Source organism: Lepeophtheirus salmonis, chromosome 2 (genome assembly GCF_016086655.4).
Source record: "Lepeophtheirus salmonis chromosome 2, UVic_Lsal_1.4, whole genome shotgun sequence".
In the NCBI taxonomy this organism is placed as follows: domain Eukaryota; kingdom Metazoa; phylum Arthropoda; class Copepoda; order Siphonostomatoida; family Caligidae; genus Lepeophtheirus; species Lepeophtheirus salmonis.
The window spans coordinates 1,698,738-1,719,373 of record NC_052132.2 but is presented as its reverse complement, the minus strand read 5'-3'; the positions used below and the strand labels follow the sequence as shown (position 1 = coordinate 1,719,373).

General features: G+C 29.0%; 1 protein-coding gene and 1 long non-coding RNA gene across 10 annotated transcripts in view; one reads left to right on the top strand and one right to left on the bottom strand.

The window, feature by feature from the left end:
• The window catches only part of LOC121132614 (uncharacterized), a 61,847-nt gene that overhangs the window by 12,511 nt on the left and 28,700 nt on the right, over positions 1-20,636 (bottom strand). For 6 of the 9 annotated variants that reach the window (XR_011784413.1, XR_011784412.1, XR_005869384.2 and 3 more), the window contains exons 3-10: positions 15,024-15,236; positions 13,278-13,460; positions 12,818-12,921; positions 12,036-12,431; positions 11,695-11,869; positions 11,074-11,336; positions 10,237-10,304; positions 8,950-9,140 (exon numbers count right to left, since the gene is read on the bottom strand). Coding sequence is in view for 5 of the 9 variants with exons in the window: in XM_071894157.1 (XP_071750258.1) it covers positions 8,950-9,140; positions 10,237-10,304; positions 11,074-11,336; positions 11,695-11,869; positions 12,036-12,431; positions 12,818-12,921; positions 13,278-13,460; positions 15,024-15,236 (1,593 nt within the window). In the remaining 4 variants the exon portion in view is untranslated. Of the gene's footprint in view, positions 1-8,949; positions 9,141-10,236; positions 10,305-11,073; positions 11,337-11,694; positions 11,870-12,035; positions 12,432-12,817; positions 12,922-12,989; positions 13,072-13,277; positions 13,461-15,023; positions 15,237-15,292; positions 15,380-15,529; positions 15,671-20,636 lie in introns of those variants that run through there. The other 3 variants (XM_040728043.2, XM_040728042.1, XM_040728045.2) reach the window with 3 other exon arrangements.
• On the top strand, positions 13,457-14,141 carry LOC139907688 (uncharacterized). The gene is made up of 2 exons (XR_011784415.1): positions 13,457-13,612; positions 13,716-14,141. It is a non-coding gene; the product is annotated as an uncharacterized lncRNA (long non-coding RNA).

The window sequence follows — 20,636 nt, the reverse complement described above, 5'->3', positions numbered from 1 at the left end:
AGAGAGACGCTGGCCCATTTCTAAGAATTACAAGGGCAAGGAAGATTAATGATCAATATTCATTTCTTTTATAACGTTAGGGGGGAAACTTATGACTGAGCAACATCCCAAATCCGGCTCGATGAATCATAGCAAAAGACTACATGTCCCAAATGTGTGCTCTTTACATCACATTCTCTTACTGTAATAAATCATTCTTAATAATAGATCTTTTTTCAAGAACAAATTGATGTTTCAATTATATATATAAATATAATCATTAATAATTTAACATTTTGAGAGTTAGAAATCTCATAACAAAATTGATAATTTCAATTAATTCAATATGTATTTTTTTGACAACTGTATTTTTCTACTAATTTTTAAACATGCTACCTTTATAGTTAAAACAAACGTTTTTTCTCAAATTGTAAGTCTATTATTTTAGTTTTTTTGATTAATGATAACATTTTTTTTAAAGAATCAAAAATATGTTGTTGTTTTTTTGTTTTTGTTTTTTATTATTTCTGTGCTCTGTAATCATTGATCAAAATGAAACTCAAGTATTTAAAGATCCATTTTGATAACTGTCTTGTGACAAAATACTTTTGATTTTTCCTTATTTTAACAGAAATCAAATGGAATTTCATATAATCCTTCTTAATATCAAAAGATTATATGTAAATATGTACTTATTAATTAGTGTAATCCCTCGATCCGAGATCAATTTGTTGCCCGGCTCGCTCTAAAGTAGTGCTGTACTGGTCTTTATTTATTCGGTTCAGTCTAGTTTTAGGACCGGTCGTTAAGAACATTGCACATATCTTGCAAAAAATATTCATTTCTTCATTATAATGAAATAAAATACGAATATATTATATTTATACTTAGTTGTAATTATTATGTTGTATAAATTTTTTTTTAGTAAGATAAACCCCCTCCTATGACATCACAAGGGATCGATTTTAGGGCCGACATGTTGCACTGGACTGCGATCTTTAATAAGGACGACACAACTCTAGTTGTAAAGTCATTTTTTAAAGAGCGATCGTGGACGAATTTTATTCACATCTCAGTTTAACGAGTTGGAAACACAACCAAATTCATATAACATCATTATACGGATGTTCACAATTTGTTTACATAAATGACGTCATTTATAAAATTGGTCTAGAACGAAGTTACTGAGACCGATGGGTTAAATATTATAATACACAAATAATAAACATCAATGTACAAAGAATGATTGATATTCATAAAATCAACTTTAAAAAAATGCAATTTCCGGAAGATTAAAGATCAACTTCATTGGTAATACCTAGAAAGAACTGTGAAGGACAAACTTTTTACATCTCAAACTCGTTATTTGAGAATGAAGAAGTAAAAAAAAAAAAAAAAAAGTGTTACCATAGATGTTGATGAGTCATTATTATTATCAAACATCTGAGTAACTACGTCATCAGACAGTTACTCAAATAGAGTTTGAGGAACTAATTCAAGATTTAAAGACTTGCTTTGACAAAATAATGTAGGATATTTGAATGACTAAATTCTCTGCCAAAAAGGGATATTCAAATTTCGAAATATCAGTTCATTGATAATTAATTAATGATTAGGATTGCAGGAATTATTTCAATAAAAATGAAGCTACAGATATGTGTGCGTATGTATGTACATATATGTTGTGTAAAAGTTGTAACTTGTACAAACAGATAGTACAAATGGCAATCAAATGATAAGATGAAGAATTAATAAAGGTATAATTGACATAAATACAATCCAATGATGGCATTTTCATTAAATATTCGATATATATTTATTAGTTTGTAACTTATGTCTTTTCTCATCAAAATGACTCATTGATAAGTGTTATGTGGCATTTAATTTAATTAAATTATATGCCACAGTTCCATACCTCGTATATTTGTATATTTATAAATAGTAAACAAGTAATTTTAACTAGATATATTAAAATTACTGTAATGCGTCAACGATAAAATAAATATCAACAAACGACTTGTTACTTTATAAATGCATACAACCTAATATTTCCTCAGTGGCGCAGTTAGAATTTAATTTTTAAACTGGGAGGGGGGTGGGGATACATTTTTGGATAACAGATAATCTTAGGGGGGCATGTCGCCCTTCCCCTAAAAGTACCATTGTATTACTCCGACTTTTAGTTTTAGACGATTTACTCAAGAGTGTTTTTTTTGCTTTGATTTATGAAATTTTATGTGGACCCGATATGTCGTTTATCAAAAAGAATCTATCATATAATTGTTTATAATAAGGTATTCTAAGACTGTGGCGTTGCCTGGACCGATCTTTTGGTCAATGATTGAAAAGGACCGGGGCGTGACTGATGGAAAAGAAGAAGAGAAAGAGATATTACTCAGATTTTTTTATAGGTGTCATTTAATATATAATTTTTCTTCTAATTTATCAAACGTGCACTCCTGAATATTTAAAATGACATCAATTCTTTCTTCCTTCAATCTAAAAGGATGTTCCACTACTAAACAAAAAAATAATAATAATGCTAATTGTAGTGAAAAAGTCTAAAAAGTGATATTGATTAAACTTCGGGGCGATCTAGCGAGTAAAAATAATTTATGAATGTATGAAAACGCATAATCCCCGGGTGTACAATATATAGTGCTCCCTGATTCATATAGCAATACAATATAAAGAAAATAGGGAGGGCAAGATACAGGTATAAAATAAATGAAATCTCATATTATAAAAGAAAGAAAAAAGTGGGAAGTACTTAATATACAATTTTAAAAAATGAATGTCACTTTAGATGAGGTTTAGAAACAAGATAAAGTACTTCCCCCCCCCCTGTCTATTAAAATCATACTCATCTCAATCTGTTATTATTATTTGATTCTTGAGCAGAAAACGACGTGTTAATAAAAAAAGGGTGAGTAACACACACCAAGATTTGTTGGGGAGTTAGACTCTATATTCTTAAAGAAAAATGTGTGTTCGTCAACACCAAATTATTCCGGATACTACCGCTAGTATATTATAGTATACAAAACATTATCAGAAATAGGGTAATTACATTTAATAAAAAATATCAAGAAACATTATAGTTTAAAATTAGTCCCCAATGACAAATAAGACCCCTTTATTTAAAAAAAAGTACCCTAAAGATCTATATAATAAATATTCTTCAAAAAACAACTCCTCTATTAAAATTACAACGAAGTTGTTCTATAAGTTTATCTGTCTATAAAATAAATATTTAAAAGATTTGGGGATTGCCTTGTAATTCTGATATATTTTACAGAATATACAGAATATTTTATAAAAGAAATATAAGATAATTAGGAATTGAATTCATTATGAGATCCAAACACATTTTTGGAGGAAATCATTCTAGCTTGCTTTATTGCAGACAGAATTTAGATCAAAATGAAATGATAACATCAATTCACAGATGGATATTAAAATGACTGATGTTTTATAGGTAACGGAGGAACAAGACGTTGTGAACCATAGAAATTGCAACTTGTACAACAGAACTTTAATATATGTATGTATGACGAAGCATAGAGGCATTTAATCAAAAACAATATTGGTGAAGAAGGACTACATTTATTCCAATGGTGCTATAGGTAAATATTATGATTGAACAACAATAGATAATAATAATAATAAAGGTGAAAAAATATACATAATACATGTATTATTTCACCTTTTTCATAATAACATATATTGTACAGCAGCTATGACTTCACAAACCCTAGCTACCTACATTGAATGGTAGCGCCTACCACTCAAGGTAATGAACGAACATTGAATTGAAAAAATAATGCACTTCTTAATTATTGCATGCATATTTGTATTGCGAAACCTCTTTTATTCTTATGATTACATACGAGTATCACCATTATTTGAAAAAAAATTACATAGTAGTTCAAAGATGGACTATTTCAAAAAAATAATAATAATAATAACTTTTCAAGCTAATTTACTACTGTTTATTTATGAAAAAAGACTCGAATACACGCATTTACATACAATCATATAGAATATTTGCGTATTAGGGGGGTTAGTCCACTTTGTTTCGAATTTCAATTATGACTACTTGCAGAAAAGTTGTCATGGGGTAAGAAAAACATAATGCAGTATTCGATGTTTTTTCATATGAACATTTTGATATACATTTTTCTAAACTACCAATAATATTAGTCATGTTTTTTTCCTTCTTCTAAAGTCACCTTATAAATCAAAAAGAGAGGATAACTTAGTTAGATTTTAATGACCTGCATTTAACATTTAAAAAAAAGGAAAAATCAAAATATTGTACATTTATCTCTTGATTATTCTCTCTTTTTGTTCCATATTTGTAGAAAAAAACTTTATTAATACTTTTTATAGATTAAGAAATTGTCAAGCAAACTGATTTAATTTAGTTAATTGCCTTTCTTCAAACTTAGATGGAGATATGCAACCAAAGATGACACAGTAGTTAGTTTTGTGTCATTCCTTATTTAGGACTGAAGACTGGAGTCCCGTACAATTCAGCCCTGCATATCAGTCCTAAAAACTTGTAAAGTTCGGTCCTTGATGACATCAATGAACTTTTTTTTAAATGGATTCTAGTGCTGACAGTCCGAAGGACCGATGGTCTTAAAAAACGGCCACATCATTTAACATTTATTGCCTCTCCCAACACATTCAAAACGGAGCGCCGAGCCTGACAGTTATAATCGAAATTCGAAAAAAGTTGAAAAACGAATAACTCTAATATGTGTAGAGTATAGGCTATAGATATATATATTATACCTACAATATACATGTATATACTATAAATTAGTTATACACAAAACATGCTTTTTCTCATGGAAAAACAAAATAAGACATTTTATGAGAAGCCAACAAGGAGGAGGAGGAGAGAGAGAGAGAGGGGGGGTTAAAAGTAAACACGAAACCATAGACACAAAATAGAGTGAAAACGATTAAAATTTAGAAAGTTTCCCCTGAAGTTTGCATTTATAATAATAATAATCCATAAATAATATTGTTATACAAAACCAATAATAATAATAACAGATAACCAGTTTATTTTATTTAAAAGTGATACTAAGTGACAATTTAAATGACACCCTAAAAACCAAGATTTTGTATCATCATTATTGGGGGGGGGGATTACCTACCAATACGAGTATACTTATGACATATATTTAATTTACTCTTATTTGATAGTGTCTATTTATGTAGAAATGATAATCTGTTTTTTAATAAGACTCGGTTGCATATTATGTACATATATGTAGTATTGAGACTTTTCAATTGAACGAAATTTAATCATTTATTTAATCGATTGTATCACCATCCCAATTACACAAGCTGTACACAGGACCGGCCTTATCTATTGCAGGATCTATTATCTCTGCAAACGTTTGCATGGAGTTCAAATCCTAATCTGGGTAGGAATAAGGATAATAACTGAAGCCAGGGCAGATTTTAGCGTGAACAGCGCCAGTGGTAAATATAAGTGTGCGGAATCTTTGCTTTTTTGAAAATTTGAATGAAATTTCGAATCTTATTTTTTTATAATTATAATTTATTTTCAATGCTCTTTTTAAAAAAATCATTTTTTTTCTCTTTGATCAAGATCAGTAGTTAATGGAAGTGTAGGTTCACTGCCGTATAGATTGCAGTGACCAAATGCTGGTTCGGGATGTCTACTTATGTAACATTTTAAAATTCATAAGATTATTGTACTGATATTAGCTATTTCGAAACACATGAGGCCATCAAATAAAAATGTAAACTAATTAATCACCTTCCTATATACATGATATTTACTTGAGAAAAGAGAAGTTTCATATTAAAAGATCGGTCCGGTTCAGTGTTGGATCGGTGGAAAAAATATATGAAAAGACTGGATTCCATTACTCCGGTTCTTTAAAAAAAATGTCAGTCCTAGGACCGGTCCTTATCCGTCGTTTATGGTAACTACAGCAAATGAAATGACGTAGTGACTAACAAAATAATTTCAGTTGTGAAGTTTTATCATAACCTCTTTCAAAGAAACAAGATACTTCCAGTTCAAAGTAGCTGTGTATCCAGAACGTATAATACTCAAGTATTATACGTTCTGGCTATCATTAATTTTTTTCTTGGTTTTTATGTTCTTAAATCTCGGCTAGGAGTGAATGAAATAAAAATATACCTAGGACCGTAGGGCTGAAGTACCCACTAATGTGTCCTTAGGATCGTTTAATTATAGAAAAGATCGGACCGATAAAAAAAAAAGACAGAAAAGGACAGATCCAAAACTAGTCAGGATTGATTTTTTCTATGTGAAAGTGCAAATGGAACTTTTTAAAAAGATCGAATTAGTACAGATACAGGCATATACTCAACACCAGCCCATACCCGATAATGACTTAAGAGCTAGAAAAGAATGATTATCTTCATTCCTACCTTGAATCAAAATGAAAATCCCTATCTCTTTAACAAGAAGCTTCAATTTTCTCACGTAAATAACATGTACCTAGTAAATTAATTAATCAATTTCCATTTTTATTTGACCATGTACCTATGATGTCTATTTACGTATAGTGAGGGAACTATAATAATCAATGTACTTGAATATCATTTCACAATCAAGTAATAGAAAAAGGACGATTTAGAAATAATTTATCGAAACTGCAATTAAAATAATAAAAACAAAGGAACCACAAAATCCAAGTTGTATCATGTGTTTCGATATATGTAGTTACATACTAAGGCTTATAATAGACCTATGTAATAACTTACATACATGCTAGTAAGTTATTGCCGTAACTGAGCTGAGTTGAACTAGAATTAAAAAACCCTTGACAATATTTTATCATTGTATGTATTGTAAAATATCCTCAAAACAGATCCACAATAATTAATCAAAGCACATTAGTGGAATTTGTTGGCAACATTTATTCATAAAAACATAATATACCAGATGCTTCCTCCCATTAGTATTAAGGTTTTGTGGGTACCCTACTTATATTTGAACAAATTATTATTGATAAGTGTTTATAATGGCAATACACATTCATCAAATGTTATTTAAGCGAATAAAATAATACAATAGATTATATTATTTATGAATCATTAATTGTAGGTGTGTGTTGTTTGAAATAAATATATCAAATCAAACGGAGGCGTTGGAAACAAAATCTACAACGCCTACCATGAGGCAAGAGGAAAAAATTGAAAATCAAGAAATTATTTTTAGCCTTTTCAAGTAACAATTTTTATTTTCTATTTTCATGGGGGGGAAACACGAGCCCAGAGGTTTATATAAATACTATCTATGTTCTTGATCATATGGTATAGAATATTTTCACGTGACGTCATCATTACAAAGGGCAACCATCTTGGAGGCATAAACAACGTATTATATATGTACAAAAATTTTTGATCCCTTTTAATTAAGGAAAGTCGTGAATTATTGGCGTGTATTTGGATGTCATAATGGGACAAATAAATTTAAAGACTTTTTAAGTCTGCCAACATTTCTCTCTTTATCGTATCTCAGACCACCTATTAATTTTATTTTATTCAAATATCCCTATTTTACTTTGGCATCAATTTGGAAACTAAATAATAGTTTAAATTTCTCTTATTTATTAAGTCATCGTTTCCAATAGATTTGTCCATTTTTTTTAAATAACTAAATATCAAATAAGGCTTTTTACTTCTTATGCAATCTAGAACGTCAATGAAAATACTCTATTTAGGTATAATATACCTATAATTTATGTATTGTAACAAATATATGTACCAAATTTCATCCCAATTTATCCTACCGCATATTTATTAACTATTTACATATCATTATGATGTAGTGTGGCCAATCTTTATTGATTCGGTCTAGTACAGTACAATCTTAGAACCAGACAGTAAGACCGCCGATATTACGGACCGTCAGTATTAGAACTGATTAAAAAAATACGAAATAAAGTTGAACTAAAAAGGACCAAACTTTATAAGTATTAGGAGTGATATGCAGGACTTAACTGGACCGGAACAAGACTGAACTAGAAGGGACGGCAGTCTTCAGTCCTAATTAAGGACCGATAGAACTGATACTATGATGGAATAAAAAAATGGTCTTCTTAGGATAAGTAATTTGCCCTATCATAATAAATGTACGTTGCGTAGTAAAAATTTCAGTGAGAAAAATAAATTTTTTCTGAGAAGGAATTATATATAATAACTATGTATAAATATTTCGTTAAATTCTATAGTAATTAGTAAAACTATTGAATACATCGTTATAATATCAACACTTAAAATTATTATTAAGCTCATTATAAAGGTATTTTGGGAAGGGGTTATACTGAATGCATGAATTCCCCAGTCAAATATGTAATGATTAAAGATGTCATATCAATTAAGATAATTGTGCATTGTACGTTGCATAATACGTATTCATCTTACTGAGAAGAGGACTTGCACATAAAATAGTACATACGTGATTCAATCAATATCTTTTTAAGATTATGAAAAATTGAATTCATTAACAACAAATTCAACAACAGCACATTATTTACATTGAGAAATACATAATTTACTACATGAAATAATTAAACAATTATTGCAACATATAATGAAACTATCTTATTGTGGGGGCAAATATCTTTAAGGCTATTATTAATGAATGATAGATAATGTGAGCTTTAATTAAGTCTATAATCGGCTATATAATGACTTCATTAAGCGAAAGTAAAACTATACAACATGGCAACAATATTTTGGGAAGATTTCAAACGTTATTTTCTCGTTAAATGTGTTTTAAAATAGATGTGCCCAACAAGATTAAGTATATAATGTTGTACATTCATAAAAGATATTCAATCAAAGTTAAAATATGGAATGGACATTGATGAGGGATGATAGAATTATGTACTAGTACTACACCAAAAAGATTTAAACCAACTTAGTATACAGGTGAATTCTTACCTGACTTTGTCTTTTGCATTTATTTTCTAAATCCCGAACTCTTTTCTTTAATGAAGAAACAATGTATCCCTCATCTGAAGAGCCACCAGAATCCTGATCTTGATTGATCAAAAAATGATCTTCAATGGATTCAAAAGAAGAGGATCCCTTGCGGCGTCGATGACGATTTAAATTTGTAGGACAACCAAGAACTAAAAAGGTAGAATACAAATTACTTCAACCACGCATGTGTCTGTTATAAAGATAAAATTTGATCATTCATATAAGTTACCATGATATACATATATATTTATTGAAATATTAGACTATGTGAATAAATTCTTAGTTAATTTTGTAAAATGTGAAGCCATATGTAAGTTAATTTGAATAATTTTGACTTTTAACAGAATGTAATTGTATTATAAACAACTACATGGAATATGAATTTTATAGAAAACAAGTAATTTTGACGCAATATCCAAAGAATATAAATGTCATATTACATGGCTAAAATTATCTAATATGAATCAATAAAAAACTGCAATTTGGATTTGTTTATCACGAAATGTCGTACATAGTTTATATATATTTAGGTATATACATATATACTGTATTTCCAATACCTCATTGATTACGTAACAAAATCACTCTTCCAATACAGTGTATCAATAGATATTTATATTTACATTAATCTTAATGCACAAGCTCACAAAAAAATATAGAGAACGACCATTTTCAAGGTTTCATCACAGTTGAGAAGATGAGGAATAAATTTCAGTAATACCGTTTTTATAAATGAACTATTTGAAAGGTATGTATAAAAAATGATATATATTATATCCGTTGCTAAAATAAAATAAAACAATGCATATATATATTATTTTGAAGATTCTTCATATATAAAAAAGAGTTTCAATTCCGTGTGTGAAAATACACATTCAACTAATATAAATAGTGTTGTAGCAAAAAATAAAAAATGTGGGGGCTAAGCCCATTATAGTTACATGTATTTTTTCAATGACGATAATAATACTCAAAATTGCAAATAAAAACATACTAATTAAACTTTTTCTTTTATTCATTGAATAAGTAAATAATAATCTCCAACTGAGAGAAAGAGTCCTTGAAATCACAATTATATATAAAAAATATATATTCATTTTAAAATATCAAGGATGATGGTCAATGCCCTAACATCAATTTTATTATATATTATACTAATAACATAACTAAGAATAATACATAGTGAATGACCGGTTTTATAAATAGATTGTAAAAGTAAAAAATGGAAGAAGAAAAAAAACTTACTCTCTGCTCCAATGCTTTCGGATACAGTTGAAGATGTGGAACTTGATGAATAATCACGAAGCTCAAAACTAATGAGAAGAACGAGAAGAAAAAAAAACAAATTAATCACATGTGAAAAACTTTTAGACACACTAAAAGGGGCACTTTTATTTTGGGAAGATGTATTACTCTGAAATTATTCAACACACTGAAGAGGCAATATTATTATAAAATTTAAATAATAATAATGCGAGTGGGCAAGTGAACAATGCCGCCGACAGATAGAGACTGTCAAATGGCAAATCATACAAATACATTTCAAGGCAGGTTTTTTTTTGTGCTTAAAAGTAGTAGAAGTAGTAACTAGTAGTATGTAATCTTAAAAATGTTAGTATTATATATATATATATTGTAGTCCGCGTGCAGGCATCGAAATCGCGCTTTTTAATTTTATATTATATATGAATCTTACAATAGCTAATAATACATGACATAGGTAATATAATAATAACCCTACTGACGTCACGTTTATGAATATGTACCTAATACAAGAATATCTACTCATACTTCACAGATTACATTAATAATGATCCATGAGGCCTATTTTCTCAAATGTAACTTTTACTATTACATATGTATGTATGTACATCACAACTCCGTAAGGAGTTATTCAATGGGAAATAAGTTTTCTTTGTTTAATTCATTCACAGAGAAGAAGCAGTTATATTACGTCATATACAACAAAGAGATTTTATTTATGCTTCAGAAATGGTTCGGCATATACATACATACATTGAGAGTGGACAGCTCAAAAAACATTCAACACTGGGGTCGAAGGATGAAGATGCCTTTTATTACCTTTCCAATTTACTCGTCTCTAGTTGAGAATAAAGTTCATCGTTCTGATCCTTCAAATCCTTGTTAAGTGATTTTAATTCCTCAATTTCTCTCAACAATAGCTTAATTTGTTCGGAATTAGAAACTTGATTCTCTAGTTCCAACAATCTCTCTTTCAATTCAGTCAAAGACTGTATTTCTTTCTGCAGAGATGATGCTATGTTATCACTCTCATTTAACTTGACACCCAATGCGAGGTTTTCCCGTTCTAGACGCTCGTTTTCCTATTGTGAGAAAATGTAGAAAGAGACGGAGTTATTATTAATGGAAAACATTCATTCAAATGTGTTCAATATCAACAGAAACAATTTAAAAAATGTAGTTATGTATTTATTTTAAAATGAGCAGATCATTATTATATATATTAGCTATAGGAATATACTGCTTTTATCAATTTTTTATTTTTATTTTAGAAAGAAAATTAACACGTGTAAAACATTTAACAAGTTACAATTGATTGAAAAGTTATTTTAGATAAAAGTGAGAATTGGGTTCACATAATGATCCTCATCTTTAATATATATAATTTATGGTCATGTTAATCTCTTATTATGAATAAAACTAAAAGGGAAAAAATCTTACAGATAATAACAAAGATATTTCCTCTTTAAGCTTGCCTTCTTGCTCCAACAGCTTTTCATGAAGACATTTATCTTTGAGTTCAAACTCCCGAACGAGGTTTTGATTTTGCTCTCTTTCTTTAGAAAGAAGATTTTGAATTTCTTTGATTTCTCCACTGTAACGATTTTCTAATTGTCTAAATAGAAGAAATATATCATTATCAATATAAATGATCAAATATATTTATAATTATATTTCTATCGCAAACGGAAATTTAGGAATCAATAAAATCACGCAACTTTTTTAAATAGAAATAAGAAAATAATATATATTTTGTTATCTAATTATTTTAATTCACTTACTCCATTTGAAGCCGGCTATTGGTCTCTAGTCGTGCATTTTGATCATCAATTTCTTGAGCCAATAGAGTAGCTCTATGATTAGCGTCATTAAGATCTGCTCTTAATTTGTCCCTCTCAAAGCGGACATTATCAAGACCAGATCTCACGAACCTTGCTTCTCGTTGAACAGTTGTGATTGCTGCTTTTGCAGTAGAAAATGTGATTGCGTCCTTGAATTGTTCCATCTCACTTTCTAATAATGCAGATAAATAGTATAAGTCTATACGATTACAGCTGTGGTTGGATCCAGGAGTAGATGAATAACTTGTGAGCAAGCCAAGATCCTTAAGAATAGCTTGGCCATTTACTATGCCTATAGTATCCCAATACTCCAAAAGTACGTCATAGCTACATGTTCTGTAAGGTTAAAAAAAGAGAGTAACTTGAAAAGAAGCCTAGACCTAATAATTGTTAATAACAGTTACATCCAAAATTATATTGATCAATTTAGCTTTGATAATTATAGATAACAGTAATTTATCAATTAAGAGTAATGTTCGGATATTGCTTTAAACTCAAAAATATCAAAAATTACAACTAACCACACCTTTTTGGAACAAATCAATAAAATAAATTTTAAAACACAATATGATAAATTGAATACTAAAACGTTGCGTTGTTTTATTATAACGCAACCTCGAGTCACAAATATTAGTATAAAATAAACTATGTAATACAGTAATTGCAAGGAGTAAATTGATCAGAAAATAACACATAGTTATTTAGAAGACAAATTAAATTACCCCGTCTCACTCCCAATAGCTGAAAAGTATTGAACTTCTTTAGGTTTCTTAAGAGATTCATTAATGGGGGATGAACGTGAAGCACATCGACGTATTCTTGGAGTCTAGAAATAAATAAAAAAACAATATTAATATTTTAAATCACTTGATATACAATATCAAAATGACCAACCAAAATTTTAAATCGACTTTTAGATATTTTAAGGCACTTCATGTTTGAAGGCCTAAGTCAATATAGATACTGACAAAAAATATCAAAATGACATAATTCACTTTTATAATTAGGAGGAGAGCTATTGGCATAATAATAATAAGTTATGTAATTTATTTGACATTCCGTACATAATTATTACTAATATCATTATAAAAGGCTTGATTAAAACTATTATAAGTAAAGGAAAACTGCTAAATGATAACTAATGACAAAATGACAAAAATCATAAATTCTGTGGACTCATACCGATGATTTTGCTTCACCAATACGAGTTGTTGATTCATTTGAAGTTATTTGTCTAGTAGTTGGTGAAGGGGAATGAGAAGAGTTCCAAAATGCCTTGGAACTTTGAAATATAGACAGAAGGTCATTAAACGCCACTCGACCATCATTGTCCAAATCCAATTTTAGGAATAGTTGATCAACAACCTATTGAAATAAATAAATTATATTTTATATGTCTTAAAAAATAAAAAATATAAAGATAATGTAACAAGATACACAAGATCTAAAATAAAACTTGAGTTTTCATGTGAGAAGAAGCTTTCAAGCTCTTCGGATCTCTTTTCTTTATATAGAAGGTGAGTTTCTAAAACTTTTTCTTCGGGTGCTCTTTTTAGAAAGGTATCTTAAAAAACTCAAATTATTTTTGTCACTATTAAAAAGGTGGCTCTTATTTTCCAGATCCAAATCCTCGAATGAAGGGCCAATTTTTAAGATAAAATAAATTAACCAAAAGTTAATCAAGAAATTCACTCCCTTCACTGGCAAAGTGGAGCATGGAAGTCCCAGGAAGAAACATTATTAATTGAATTTGAGTCTATTAAGAACCCTCTCTTGATTTCGGCCATGTTTGATGGCCTGAATAAGTAAGTTTTATTAGAATAAAAACGAAGAAAAATGTATGTACTGTGTATTTAGAGGACAAAATGGGGCGGCAGACAAATAAATGGATTCAAATGGTCTATCAAAAATCTATATCCCTTTTGTCTAGATTATATATCAGATATATATATTTTTAGAAATATGTCATTACATCATCATATACTCTTATTATCCTACTGTTATCGTCCCTAATTGAATCACAAATAATATTAATTACACAAATCTAGACATTTCATAGCCATTTTAAGTACTGATTAAAATTGAAATATCACAGTTATTCCTAGGCATCAAGAAGTATTCAATACATGTTTTACGGAGTGGTCCATTAAAATCTGAGCACTTTGAATTTTTAACTTCAACAAGATATAATTTATTAATTGAAAATATAATTTCAACAAAATTATTACAATAAATAGATGTTTGTCTGAGCTCTCTTAATAATTAATATAGACATCCTTAGCGGCAATGATGGCTTCGAGGCGCAGTGGAAGGCCTGCCACCTGCTGCAGATGTAGTCATCTGTCATGGCGTCCCAGTGTTGGCTGAACGTAGCTTTGAGGACATTGGTGTTTGGAAGACGGACACTGCAGGCCTTCTCCTCGACATACACACAAAAGGTCCAGTTAGGTCTTTTTGATAGAGCCCATTTTCCTCTTATACGTATCGGACTTATTAACGATGGTCTTGGAGACGCCCAGGGTCGAGAAGTACTTAGATGTAAATTCGTCCAACTGGCTCAAGTGTAATTTTCTCGGCTTGTATGTAAGCTAGAGAACTCAGGTTTGTTCTGTTTTATAACTAATTGCTTATACTTGAATATAATGAAATATGAATTAATTGGACAGTCACTCTACCTTCATTAATTATTGAATTAGTAAGTGTTCAAATTTCAATGTACCACCCGGTAAGTATTTTGTATTATTTTTAAAGCCATTTGATGAAGTTTCATAAAAATATAATCTATGAGCCCTGTAACGCCTTCTATTACGATGCAATTTGTGGCGTAAATGAAAAGGTTCTATAAAAATAGAATATCTAGGAGTACACATTTGAAACAAAAAAAAAATTGTTGGCTAAATTATTTCATTTTCATTACTGATAAATTACCTCATCAGGCAATTTTTCCATTCCGATACATTGGCAAACAATAGATAGTTCATTTCGATCAAGAAATCCGTCTTGCCCAACTCCTAATTTTGCCCAAATCGATCGAAGATATTCTTCTTCACTAGAATCGTAATTCGTTTTGCTTAAACGATTTGTATCAAGAGAAGATATTGAATTTCGAAAGGAAGTATCCCGATCAATTAGTGTGGTTTCCTGCAAGTAAAAATAAAATGAGGGTTAGTATAAGGAAGCTAGAGTGATAAAATAACCTTAGTATATCGAATAATTGAATTCTTAAAATTAGATGTCCTGATGTAGAAATGAGCTTTCCTAGGCAACATTTTACAATAAAAAAGGTAATCTGTATTCTATGTAGTGGAATTATTTTCCAACAATTGAGCAAAAAAAAAATATATATACAGCCAACTAAAACGACTACAACAAATGTTTTTTTTTATATTGTGCTACATTTTTGCTCTATCTGCCTTTAACTTATGCATACATACTTTACTTTTTGGTGAATAGGTGTATATTTTATTCAAAGGACTTTAAAAATGAAAATATTTTACATATATTTCCTTAATAAACATTGATTAAAAATTGGAAGACGAAACGAATGTCCGACATTATATGAAGGATGAACCACTGAGTACTCTTCATTACTTAAAACACACGCACGATAAACAAATAAAAAAGAGAAACTAGAAAATTGTTTACTCTGAGAAATAAAGGGTTAAAAAAATGTGGTTTCATCATTGCCTTAAGATATAAAGAAATAAAAAATTATTATAACAAGGGATACATGTTAACACGGCGGGCGTTACGTGACTAACGTAAAAAATATAATCGGTATTTAATTTTCAGCAGTCGATTTTTCTATTTATTTTCCTACTTTTAGCATTATGAACGCTAATTGGTTGAATTCAAAATAGCCATTGTTAAGCTGTTAACAGTTTCCAATCAATATAGTTCAATAATTAAGAAGAAAGAATAATTAATTAGCAACTGACAATGTGCTAAAAGCAACGGAGAAAAATAACTTGCAGGGAAGTATCAATGCAATTAGGAAGAAGAAGAATTTTTTTTGGAAATATTTAAAGAGGTTGCGTTAATTTGGAAAAATATCTTCCGATTTTTAAAAATATTTTGGAAAACATAAATACTAGTTTACACATATTTTAAGAGTCGTCTTGTAACTTTTCGAACTATTGATCTACGAATGGGAGTTTAATGGTTCTTTATATTTGAATTTTCAATATATAAAGATACCCCTTCCTTTCAAGAAAATAGAAAAATTGTGAAAACTTTGAAATAAATTATGATGTTTCCAAATTTCCTACTTGTGGCGATTTCTTTTTTTTTTTTTGATAAAAGAATAAAACGTTATCGTAATATCCCTCTTTATCTTTATACAAAATGAATACATGATTCTATGTATATAAAAAAGTTATCAAGAATTCTAATTATTATAACCCCAGGATACTTCCAAAAAATACAACGTGACACTCTATCCCTTATAACCTCAGATATTTTTCTACACACTTTATAGCACCTGGGTCCAATGATCCCTTATCAGAGACGAAACAATATAAGACAAAGAGACTTAACCATGAAATAATTGAATAATAGTAGCTGTACTCTTATAATAGCAAGAAAAGATTGAATATGAACTAAAGAGATTAAATTAAGATACTAACTGGCTGTAATTTTTTTGTAATAATAATGTCCGGATATAAAAATTAAACTTTCATTATTCCATTTTAAGGTCTTTTAATCATGTTTTATTTGAATTAACTCTCTTTTAATAGTTGTATTATTTACTTTCTTAAAATAGTATATTTATAATAGTAATATTTTTTTCAATCACAAAGTAACGTAAGATTTAACTTTGAAATAAAGAATTTTACACACATAATATATTGTCGATAACTCTGGCTAAAATATGAATTTATAATAAACGTTAAGTCAAACTAAATATTATATAAGTCTATAATAAACTTTAAAAAATATTACTTGTACTATGTATGTTATTTTCGAGATATCAAGTAACATAAAAAAATAAGAATATTTTCTTATAAATATATGTACATTGAGCATATATAAATGATATGACTGTATGTAATATGATTGAGGACTGAAACCTCAAATAAGTCTTTGCATGCTACATGTCATTGTTTAACATCCAAAAAGATTTTAAAAAAATAACAAAACACGTTACTCCATTGTCTGATAATAACAAGAAATAACAAAAATTATTATAAATTGATGTACTTATAGAATTATTTTTTTTTGTTCGAAGAAGCTGCTTAATTATCATGAATGGAAACGTTGTTGAAAAAGGAAAGCTACGACTTTACAATAAAAATCATAGGGGTGTTCTTTTCCATGATAACACTATTTAACAACAAAAATGCCACATATGCTGAGCTTAGTAGAGTTTGATACCCTGATTTCCAAATAGGGGATTATTTTTCTATCAGCTTTTAATTCTTCATAAAAGTGGAAGCCATAAGTTTTATTTTTCGCTATTTTTAATATTCAAAACAATCTAAAAGCTATGAGCCTCTGAAGAAAAAAAAGCATCCATTTTGAAATTTAAACAAAGACGACTCGACTTTTAAACAGGAAAAATATATTTTAAAATGGTTTTGGAATCTTTTAACATAAGGTTTTGATATACAGTCAAATCCAAATAAAAGATTTATTATTTCTGAAGTATATAAACAGCCACAATTTTTGGACACTTTAGTAAATAATATATTTAGAAACTTCACATTTTGAGGTAAAGAATGTTTGATTAGATCCTGTTGTCAACAGAACATCGAGGATTTTTAGCATATCTTTCAGAGAAAGCGTTTTTTCGGGAGACGCTCATAATGTGCATCCGTATTGATTGAAAAGCAATGTGAAATGAATTTAAAAAGAAATATACAGAAGAAAAATGTTGGCACCACCTTACGATTTGAAAATATATAAGAAAGAAAAATCCTCATAGAAATTCTTTATTCTCATGAATTCCTATGACACTAAAAAAGGGAAGAGAAATTTAGAGATTTTTTACTTCGTATTTTTTCTATGCGAAGTATTTTATGTAATAAAAAGTTGGTATCCAAAAGGACGTTGACGTATTATATGTATTTTAACTATATTTGTCTGTATATCTATACATATTATGTATCCCTATCTTCAACACTAATAGCCTGAATTAAAAAAAAAGTTTAATTTGTATTTATTTATAGTCCTTAATATAAAACAAGTGGTTACACTAACAATATTAATTTGATAATTTATTTACATTTGATGCACTTAATTCAATTTTCTATGAATTTAATAAGGAATAAATTTATGTATACAAACAAAAATGTAAAATTCAGACAGTATAATAAGATATAATTAACACATGATAATTCTATTAACAAGTAGGTACATAAGAGTGTTTGGTTTTATTATAAAATTTTGAGCAACGTAGCTCAGTGAACAGTGCGCTCGAGAGAATTTTTTTTTTTTTTTTGAAATCAATGTACGTAGGTTCGATTCATGGTCGTTGCAGAGAAGGAAATATACTTAATGTATATTGACTTCAAAGATAGTTGCTAAGGTCAGTTGGAGTAATTGCAATATTATACTGTGTATTCATACGTAATTGGTTGCAACTCAATCTAACCAATTAAATGAACTTCTTTTTAAAATCCTGGGCCGGTGTAACACCATTATAATTTTTGTAAGACCGAACTAATTCGGTCCAAGATGGTATCATAGTAAAATCTAGTCTAGGTTAGATTGACTTTTTTTTTTTAAAAAGACAAAAATTACTAGGGAAAATGTTTTAGGTAATTTTTTTGGAAAAAATTTGAAAATTTAATCATTTTCTTTAAAAATTCAAAAAATTAATTTTCACAGGTGAAATTTCAAGTATTAAATTTTTTGGAAAAAAATCAGAAATCCATAGCTGTTCACACAAAATTAAATTTTAAGGGGAAAAAAATCAAAAATCCATTGATTTTATTTAAAAAATCATAGCTATTCACAAAAATCCACAACTATTCCCAAAAAATTAATTTTTTGGGAACAAAAATTTGAAAAATTAAATTTTACGGATATTTGGGTACTGGAGGAGGGCTACACCCCCTCCACCCCACCCATTGCGAACGCTCCTGTTGTTCCACGATGTACATTTCAGTCAACAGTTTTAAACCGTGGTTTGGGCCGAAAAATTCGTCAAAATTTGTATTAAAAAATGATCAACGAGCAACCCGGTGAAAAAAATCGTTGTTGAACTAAATCTTGTACCCCTAGTAAATATATATTATAGTCAAGTTGCAACCAAAATGCCCAACGAAATTTTTTCAAGGAATAAGTATGAGTCCTAATGATAACGATAATATAATAAATTCAGTATTTTTTGGATAACCATATTTATTTTTATTTTAAACATTTTTGACGACAATTACATGATGGTAATATTATATAGTTTAAATACTCACAGATATATTACTCGTAAATTGATAATAACTCATTTATTTTAATAGATCAAAATGAAATGATCAATTATTAGTTAGTTAATTCAATCAAGGGTATTGAGACGTAGAAATTGTAACTTGTACACTCTGAGTATACAAGTTACAACTTGTACAATAATCGTAACTGTACACAATATATATGACGGCATTAATTTACAAAAATAAATATGTAAACTGCGTTTTTTGTAAGTAGTCTATTTTTCTGCTTTTTCCTTTTCCAGTGTTCTGAACATTGAAATGGCTACTTAAGTGTATATTTGTGTCGATCTTTATTTATTCGTTCCAGTCCAGTCTTAGGAACAATCCTATCGATCCTCAGGGACTTTCTTTGGACAGTCTTTGGGACTTGTCCTTAACTGTTGGCCCTTGTAATTTTTCATAAAAATATTAATGGTTTATTGAGCCAAATAAGATATATGAAACATGCATTAAGATTATTGCACATATCTTGCAAAAAATATAATATTTTCATTATAATACAATAAAATACGAACATATTATATTGTTATTTGGCTATATGATTTATGCTAATATATAACAGAATAATTAAAAGGAGGAAAAACAACCTCCTTGACGTAAAGAGGGATCGATTTTACCTCCTTTAAGGACCAACAAGTGGGTCTGGACTGAACTGCGGTCCTAAATAAGGACCAACACAACACTACCTACACATATATATATATATATATTGGAATCTGATCGATATGGATTTTTTAGAGGCCAATACCGATTAAATATTAGAGTTTTAATACCCAATCTATTAATAAGTGTTGTTTTTGTTTTTTTATCTCAAATTGACCTTCCAAAACGGTATAAATATCCTCATCAGCGTAGCAATGTATTATGTCGGTACTTATTTAGGACTGCGGTCCAGTCACATCCCATACAGTACCACTTCATAGTCCTTGAAGAAGGTAAATTGTGACGTCATTGAGTGTGTTTTTCCCCTATCTATTATATTATAGTACGTTAATGTCCGCTAATAAAAACGTATAACTAGGGTATTTAGTTCACTAAAGGAGACATGTACAGCCCTTAGACATAAAATAAAAATTGTTCCGAATTCTGAGCTACGTACTTAAGACTATGTTTC